Consider the following 10,090-nt stretch of genomic DNA (forward strand, 5'->3'; position numbering starts at 1 on the left):
CATTATGGAAAAGTGGTAAAATACCGTTAAAAAGCTTTCGATAAAAAAAAAAAAATTTTTTTTTTTTTTTTGATTTGATCGATTGAAAAGAAAAATTCTTTTATTCTGAACAAAAAAAATGGGAGAGAAAGAGAAAGAGAGAGAGAGAGAGATAGAAAGAGGGGGAGAGAGAAACTGAGTGCAAATTTTTTTTTTTCGTAAAGGAAAGAATAACAAAAAAAAATGAGTGGGCGTTCGTGTAAGAAAACAAAAATAAAAAAAAAAAAATTTTTTTTTCTTTCTATGCTCGATGTTTACAATGAATTTAACCGCTTTTCCCCGTGACGTCATTTCCGGTTCTTTTGTTTTATCGTAGTGTATAGTATATAAAGTGATTCATTCACTCACCTTTGACGAGAGTCAATATTCCGAGTGGCATCACCAAAACGGCGACCATTAAATCCGTCACGGCCAATGACATTAGAAAATAATTTGTGACATTTTGCAATCTCCTTTCCCAAGTTATGGCCAAACAAACGAGTATGTTTCCGGTTGCCGTACCTATGACGAGTATGAGAGCGAGTATTGCCCACCAATTATCCGACGTGGAATCATCACCAATTAAAAAATTATCACTCCCGGTATCGTTTATTTTTTTCCAATCCGTTAAATTTTCAATCAACAATTTGATTCCACCTTCTACTCCTACTCCTACTCCACCTCCTCCTCTTCCTTCTTCTCGTTCTTTTTCTTCGTCTTCTTCCACGACGTTTTCTTTATCGTAAACTATCGAATTGATTATCCGAGTCACGTTTATTCCCGGTTCTACGTACCACCACCATGTTTCGTTTTTTAAATTTTTCATTTTTTAAATCGAGTCCATGGCATTAGTAATAATAATAATAATAATCATTATTATTATTATTATTATTATCATCAACAACAGCAATCGTTTTCAAACCTGCAACATTTGAAAAAAAAAAAAAAAATTAAATTAAATAAAACTCTCGTAATAACAAAAGCCAATTTTTTTATTTTTTTTTGTAATGGCACTACAACGACAAAAGATTTAGTATTGTAGTTTTTTTTTTACAAACAAACAAACAAACGAACAAACGATTTTAATTCTTTAAATTGCTTTTTTTTTTTAAAAAAAGGGAAATGATAATAATAATGATAAACTTTTTCGTTTTTTTTTTTTTTTTTTTCTATCAATGTCACTTAACTTTTGTGAAAATCAGGAAATTTTTAAAGTTTTCTTTTTCTTTTTTTTTTTTTTTTTTTGTGACTAAGCTTTAAGAAGATTATTTGGATTGAATAAAAGAAAGATTCTTTATCGTATTTCCCGACTGAATGAGAATGAAAAAAGAGAGAGAGAGAGAGAATGAAAAAAGAACAACAAATATTTTCAAGATGTTTCTATTATTATCATCATCGTTATTTAAACATAAATAAATTTTTCTTTATTTATTTATTTATATAAAATTTTCATTAAATGATGTGTGATTACAATACAGCAGAAGAAAATTTTTTTCATTACGAATTAATGAATTATTCCTTATTATTTTTTATTATTATTATTATTATTTTCGGGTAATGAAAAGGAAGGAGGGAGGGAAGGAAAGAAAATTTCGGTTAAAAGTTTAATTTAAATACATTTACTTATTTACGTTATTATCGATCTTTTAAATTTTTATTCAAATAATAATAATAATAATAGATCGATCGATAAATGATGATAACGTATATATTTTTATCATTATTATTATTATCATCATCATCATCGTGCGTTTTAATAATGCATTAAAGGGAGGGAGAGAAAAAAAAATTTTTTTTTTTTTTTGTTTACGGGTCAAATGACAGAAACAATTAGATCGTTAAAATATGGCCGACCGATAAAATAAAAATAAAAATAAAAATGTTATTTTTAAGTTATGATAATGTTTAGGTTGTTCTTTCGTCACGCAACAACAACAAACAACAAACAACAAACGGTAAAAATAATATAATAATGATAATTGTATATAATATAATAATAAATTGATCGTGTGGATTGTAAAAAAAGAAAATTTTTTGTTTTTTTTGTTTCGAGCCGGTTTTAAATTTAAAAAAAATGTATTATTATTATTATCATCATCATCATCATCATTATTGTTATCATTATCATTATTATTATTAAAGGGAAGAAAAACGTTTAAAATCGATTTGATTCAAAAAATAGAAAAACTTTTTTACAATACGGACATAAAATTATATTTGTAAAGTTTTTTTCTATTTTTTATTTTTATTTTTGCAATCCATTTGATTTTCTACATTACCGGTGAAAAAAAGAGAGAGAGAGAGAGAGAGAGAGAGAGAAAACAGTTTACTTAATGAAACTCTCATGGAAAGAATAATAATAATAATAAAAGGAAAAAGGAAAAGGTTGAAAAAAAAAATTATTTTTTTTTTTTCTTTTTTTTTTTTTTTACAACGTGCATCAGGTGTTGTACTACTACGAAAGTCAAATGAATTTCTTCTAATCGTTAAAAACAAAACAAAAGAAAAACCTTATTGTCTTTTTTTATCTTTACCTTTTTTTTTTACGATAAAAAATTGAAATTTGTTTTTTTTTCGAAAAGAAAAAAAAAAAAATTGGAATTTAATTTGAATTTCCCTTCTTTTTTACCCTTTTTTTTGAAAAAAAAAAAACGTTAAGAAAAAAAAAGTAAAATTTAATATCGTAACAAACAAACGAAAGAACGAAAAGTTGAGATAATAACGAACAAACAAACGAAATAAAAATTTATTTATGTGTGTAATAAAATAATCGATATATCGATCGATAGATCGATCGTATTACGATGTATACGCACGCACTCACGCATGTACGCATTAACAGTTAATTTTTTTAAAATTATTATTGTCATCTTCATCATTTTTTTTTATTTATGGAAACGTGGGGGGAGAGGCGGGGGAGGGAATTTCGTGTATAGTTATTTAGTGGGATTTAAATTTTAAAGTCTTCTGCTAATTTAAAAAAAAGGAAGAGAAAGAGAGAGAGAGAGAGAGAGAAGGAAAAAAGTTTTTATTTTTTATTTAGTTTTTTTTTTTTTTTTCTGTTCAGTGCAATGAAAACTCTAAGCACGAAAGCTTAGTTAGTTAAGCCTACTTTTATTTCTTTAAAAAAAAAAAAAAAAGAAAAAAAAATCGTTTAAAAAAAAATAGAGAGAGAGAGAGAGGAAGAGGGAGATAGGAAGAGGGAGATAGGAAAAAGGGTGAAAAAGAAGGAGTGAAAGAAAGTGAAAGAGAGATGGAAAGAAATATGAAGAGTGGAAGGGAAAAAGAGAGAGAGAGAGAGAGAAAAAAAAATAGGAAGAGTTGAAGAGAGAGAAGGATAGAAAGAGAAAAAAAGAAAAAGAGAGAGAAGGATAGAAAGAGAAAAAAAGAAAAAGAGAGAATGAGAGAGAGAGAGAGATTAAAATGGAGAAGAAAAAGAGGAAAAAATTAGTCTTAGTATTCCGTTGAGAATTTTTGTAGGTTAATTATTCGGTTTTGTTTTTTTTTAAAATATAAAATGCTCTGAAATTACCACTAATATCTACTTTTAATTACAATCTGGAGAAGAAAAGGAAAAAAGAAAATTATAATTGCCAGAATTATTATTAATTTAAACAAAAAAAAAAAAAGGAAAATACTTAAATAAATTTCCGCCATTTTGAATTTTTCCCTTCCATTATTATTATTATTTGTTTCGACACGGATGAATTTTATTTTATAAAAAAAAAAACAAAACAAAACAAGCCATTCGTTGATTTTTCTATTCTTAATAACAAAACAAAAAGAAAATTATTTTAAGCGATATATCGATCGATACATCGATATATCGTTTAATGAAGTATTATTATTATTATTACGTCAATTTTTATTTTTTTATTTTTTAAAATTGTTTCCCGAATCCATATAATTTGAGACTGTCACTTTTTTTTTTTTTGAAGAACGATGACGTCATCGATGACGAACGTAACAAAAAACGATTCGGGGAAAATTTTAATATTAATAACAATAATAATAATAATAATAAATGAAATAATAATTACATTATTATTATTATTATTATTCGATTAAAATTCATAATTAAATTTTTTATACATTGTATATACATTATTTATTTATTGATTTATCATTATTATCATTATTATCATTATTATCATTATTATTATTATTATCATTATTATTATTATTATTATTATTATTATTATTATTATTATTATTATTATTATTATTATTATTATTATTATTATTAGACATCGTTAATTAATTAACTTTTCGTTTATTTTTGTAAGAGCACGAAGGGGAGGCAGGGAGCGGAGGCGGGGGTTGGGAGGTGGGATTGGGAGATGGGAGAAGTTAGAGAAAAGAAGATATTTATAAAATTTTCTTTTTACGTACACGTACGCGCGCATTCGTTTAAATCAATTAAATGACGTCACAGAGACGGCGTAACGATCCGAATTGCGTTTTAAACGGTGACGTCACGGTGACGAAACCGATTTTTTTTTTTTTTTTTTCATTTTCATTTTTTTTTTTCTCTCTCTCTCACTTCGAGGGGAGAGTTTTTCATCGATGATGTAAAATCGAAACTCATATTTACGTTCGTTCCTCCGTAAAAATAATAATAATAATAATAATAATAATAATAATAATAATAATAATAATAATAATAATAATAATAATAATAATAATAATAATAATAATAATAATAATAATAATAATAATAATAATAATAATAATAATAATAATAATAATAATAATAATAATAATAATAATAATAATAATAATAATAATAATAATAATAATAATAATAATAATAATAATAATAATAATAATAAATTTTCTCTATTTTCCTAACGGAAAAAATTATGATGATAATAATAATAATGGTAGTAACGATGACGACGACGACGACGACGATGATAATGATGACGATAAAATGTTTTCAATATGTATTAGAAAATAAAAAAAAAGTAGTAGTAATAATAATAATAATAAATAATAAAAATTTACGAACGTCAAATCGGGGAAAATCATCGGGAAAATCATGGATTCCATAAAATTCAAGAGTTATGTATTTACGTAAGAAGCTTAGGGGGTAGGAATTCCTGGAAGAAATTTTCTGGAGTGAAAAAAAAAATAATAAATTTTTCTTTCCCCCACTTTTATTATTATTATTATTATTATTATTATTTTGAAAAAAAAGGTCAAAATCGATGCTTTCAATTTATTTTTTTATATTTTTATTTATTTATTATTATTATTATTATTACTATTATTTACGTAATCTTAAAGTTAAAAAAGATTTTAAAGTTTTTAAGTTTTTCTTTTCTGAACATACAAAACCGCAAAAATTATTATTATTATTATTGTTATTTTTAATGACGGAAAATTTGACAAAGGAGTCGTTGAGAAATTTTCCAGGTTTTTTGTATTTTAATTTCTTTGATCGGTGGTGATGGTTGGGGAGGGAGAATTCGGGACGTTGTTACGATTTATTATTATTATTATTATTTCGGTAATAATGAAAGGGGAAGAAAAAGAAGAAGAAGGGGGAGGGGGAATTACAGTAAAAAAAAAAGAATTTTTTAAATTAAAAAAAAAGAAAAATCTGAATGAGGACGTATTTCAATTTCTCTTTGGACTTCCGGGTTAAAAAAAAAGAAAAAAAAATTTATGTTGCGACCTTTTTTTTTGTTTGTTTGTTTGTTTGTCTTCCGGTTGTAAGTTTTGTTGTTACCCGGTTTTTAATATTTAATTTTTAAAAGTTCGCGAAATATTTTCGTTTTTAATTATTCATTTCTATTTACAACGTTCTCCTCTTTCGGCGAAACGTTCTTTCCCCTGTCCCTCGTCTCTCTCTCCCTCTCCCCCTCCTCGCCTTTTTTCCGTTTTACTTTAAACTTCTGGAATTACCTGGAAAACATATACTGGAAAATAAATTTCCACGAATAAAAAAAATCTCTTCATTCTTTTCATTACTTTAAAGGTTTTTGGAAAATTTTCTCCCACTAAATCCGGATGCCCCCTCCCCCCGCCCTACAAAAGGCACTCCGAAATTATTAATAATAATAATAATGATGATGATAATAATGATAATAATAATAAAAAGTTTGTTCGAACGTTTTTATTTTTGTAAAATGCAATAAAAAAAAATTTTATTTTTTTATTTTTTATTACATGTACGAGCATCGGTCATTTTTTAACCCTCGAGATATTTTTATAAATTTTATTATGATTCATTCATTCAATCATTCATTCAATCATTCATTCATTCAGTCATTTTAATTAATTTTTTTTTTTTAATATAAAAAAAGGTAAAAAAAAAAATCGATTTGATTTTACTAAACGTTTTAAAATTAATTTGTTTTTTTGGTTTTTATAAAAAAAAAAACCGGAGGTTCCGGTTTCGTTTGTTTATAATTTTGTTAACAAAAAAAATGACGTAATAATTAAGTATAATAAAAAAAATTGAAAATCGGGAAATTTAAACATTTAAAAAATTGTCACACGTCAACGTAAATTGTAAAATAATGAATAGTTTAAGTTTTGTTTGTTTTGTTTTGTTTGTTTGTTTGTTTTTTAATTTTCTTTTTAACAAATGTTACATTCAACCGGAACACATAAAATGTAATAAATTTAAATTCGCATCTCGACAACGACGACGACGAAAACAACAACAACAACGTTGATATTTGTACAAACACGCGCGCACGCACACACACACACACACACACGAGGAGGAAAACGTCTGTTGCATTTATTTTTTTTTCTTTTGTTAAATGAACGACGATGACGACGACGGTGTCGACGTCGATGTCGACGAGACGGTTTTTAGTTACATTTTAATGTAATAAATTTTAATGGTTTTTTTTTTTTTTTTTGGAATGTTTTTGACGGAATTTAAACGTGACACGACGACCATGACGACGACGATTTCACATAACTCACAAATGTTTCTTTCACCTTTTTCTTACCTTTTTTTTTATTATTATTATTTCCGCCGCAATAAAAATCACGTTGACTTATTTTTCTTCTTTTTTTTTGGTGCAAACGTCGCGCACGTTGATGACGTCATCAAACAAACGCCAACCGTACTCAGTGTTTATACGTGTTAATTAAAAAAAAATTTTTTTTGGGGGGAGGGGGAAAAACAAAAAACAAAAGTTTAAATTCAATTTTCTCACTAAATGATTTTATCATTATTATCATCGTCCCTATTATTATCATTATTATTATTAATAGAGTTAGTGAGAAGAAGAAGGAGGAGGAGGGAAAAAAGAAATTTTCAAAAGGTTTTCTTTTAAGTTATTCTCGCAAGGTTTTTTAATAAAATTTTTTTAACGTTTTTTTTTTTATTCCCCCGATGAAAAAATATCCTCGTCGGTTTTTCTTTTCTCTTTCTTCTTCTTCCACTTTTTTTAAAAAAAAAAATTAGTTAAGGTAAAAATTAAAATAAAAAAATGTCGACGAAACAAACCGAAAACGAACGAATAGAAAAAAAAAAAATTAAAAAAGACTTCCGAGGGATAAAGGAAAAGAAAAAAAAAATTGGATGTAATTTTTTCGGGGCGGGGGAGGGAGGAGTTTTTAGGTGATAAAAAAAATAATATCAGGCGAATTAAATAAAGGGTTGACGTGCAACTAGAATTAAACGCACGGTCGTATTAAAAAAAAAAAAGAAAATAATAATAATAAATTTGACGTTTTATTTATTTACGTAAATTAATTACGCAAATTTTTTTCCCCTTTTTTTGCCTTTTTTTTTATTTTCATGACGTCATTTAAGCAATTAAGTCGTACCGGATGTTCTACTCTCTCTCTCTCTCTTTCTCTCTCTCTCTCTCTCTCTTTCCCGGACATTTTTTCTCGTAAAACTTCCTTTTACCCCACTACCACCACCATCACTACCACTTTTTGTAAAACTTCCGGTAAATGAAAAAAAAAATAAATAAATAAATAAAATAATTTTTTTTTTTTTCAACCGCCGCCGTCGCCGTCGCCATTTTCGCATACTCCCTCATTTCCCACCCTACTTCCGGCACTTTTACTTTTCATTTCCGTCGTGAAAATTTAAATCGTTGACTCGTTAACAAAAAAAAAAAAAATGACTTCCGTACAACCGTGGTAAAAAATAATTATTTGACGATCGGAATTTCAAAATGATTGATTGATAAATTAACTTTTAATTAATTTAATTTTTTTTTACAAAGTGATTCGGACACAAGTAATAATAATAATAATAATTATAATGATGATAATAATAATGATAATGATAGTTTTCTTTCTCTCTTTAAAAAAAAAAAAAGAAGGCATGAGAATAATTTTTTTTTCGTTTCAGTCGTTTTATTTATTTTTTTTATCAGAAATGAAGTTTTTGCATACATTATTACCATTATTATTATCATTATTATTATTTATCGTTACGATTTAATAATAAAAAATTTAAATAAATAAATAAAATTTTGTACAAATAATTTATTAACGTGTATATTCGAACGTGTATAGCGCTATATAATTTTTATAGAATAATAAAATAACATTAAATTAGTCATATGAAATGATTTAATATCGAAACGAGATTTTTAACGTTTGAAAATATGAAAAAAAAAAAAAAAATGGCGGTTCGATGAGGGGTGAGGGGAAGGAGGTAGGGAAAGGGGTGAGAAAAAATAAAATTTTTACGCGCGAAAAAAAATTTTTCAATCGAATAAATAATGATTTAAATCCGAGAGAAAACAACATTTTTAAAATCAATTTTTTTAAAAGTTCGATTTAAACGTTTTTTTTTATCTGCTGAGGGCATGTTTTCTACCGAACGCACGTTCTCACCGATCTCCTCCTTCTCCTCCACCTCTTCCTCCCCCCTTTCCCCCATTCCCCCCGATCCGGTTAATAAATTTTGAAAGAAAAAGAAAAAAAAAATATACTCGCGCGAGTGTGTGTGTTTTTTTTTCGTGGTAAAAGATAAATTGTGAAACATTAAAGTAATAAACGAATTTTACGTTTATCGTATGCGTTGTTGCGTTCAGGTGAAAATTTTGTTCAGAAAAAAAAAAAACAGGAAAAGGATAGAAAAGGACTGGGAAAAAAATTTTTTTTTTTTTTAACCTTCATTTTTACCACCGAAAAGAGTTTTAAAAAAAATTTATTTATTTATTTATTTATTTTTAACTTATTTATTATAATTTTTGTCCATTTATAAGAAAAAAAAATTTCCCATGTGTGCCAACTATTGAAAAATTTATTAAAAAAAAAAAATTTTTTGTTGTTAATATTTTTTAATTACAAAATTTTTTTTTTTTTCGTATTAAAATTTTAAATGGATTTTTGTTTTTAAATTTAAAATTTTGATTAAATAGTTGGCGGTTTTTTTTTTTTGAATTTAAATTTAAATAAAATGAGTCACGTGATTTTTATCCCGGGAGAAAAAAAATTTTTTTTAATAACAAATTTGTGATGAAATTTAAAAAAAAAGAAAAAAAAATTTACGCTACTCGTGGTAAATGACAACGCGTATAAAATTGTGCGCGACGGCCATTTTGTTTTTGTTTTTGTTTTTCAAGGTCAAGAAACCCATTTCAACCAATCAGAAATTGACACGTCATTGTTTACGTCATTTTACTATTTTTTCTAATTATTTTCATTTTTCGTAAACAAAAACAAAAAAAAAATATTTTACGCTAAGCGAGTGTCGTCGTTTGTTCGTTTTTTTGTTTTGCTGTTTGTTTGTTGGTTGTCTGTTTGTTTGTTTGTTCGTTTTATATAAATTAACGATGTTTTTTTTTTAATTAAAAAAAAAAAATATTGTTTCGTTTTTAATGGTTTTTAAGATTTGAACGTTTCGAAAATGGGATTTTTTTTTTTTTTGTTTTTGTTTATTTACAAAAGTAAAAAAAAAATGTCGATATCGCTATTGACACGATAAAATGACGACAATAAACGTTTAAATGATGAAAACGAAAAAAAAAATCCGATTTTTGTTGAAACGTTTGAATTAATTAAAATCAAAGGTTTGTAACAAAAAAAAAAAAAAAATTTTTTTTTTTTTTGACTTTGACATTTAAGGGTTTTGGAA

General features: G+C 25.9%; 1 protein-coding gene across 1 annotated transcript; it reads right to left on the minus strand.

Moving 5' to 3' along the window:
- Positions 1-379: 379 nt before the first annotated feature.
- Phum_PHUM220400 (beta-3 adrenergic receptor, putative) lies at positions 380-844 on the minus strand (the record flags this gene model as incomplete). The annotated part of the gene is made up of 2 exons (XM_002425732.1): positions 380-614; positions 813-844. 2 exons carry the CDS (start codon positions 842-844, stop codon positions 380-382), a joined length of 267 nt encoding a protein of 88 aa, XP_002425777.1.
- Between the last annotated feature and the right edge of the window lie 9,246 nt (positions 845-10,090).

This window comes from Pediculus humanus, genomic scaffold (genome assembly GCF_000006295.1).
Source record: "Pediculus humanus corporis 1103172107574 genomic scaffold, whole genome shotgun sequence".
Classification (NCBI taxonomy): domain Eukaryota; kingdom Metazoa; phylum Arthropoda; class Insecta; order Psocodea; family Pediculidae; genus Pediculus; species Pediculus humanus.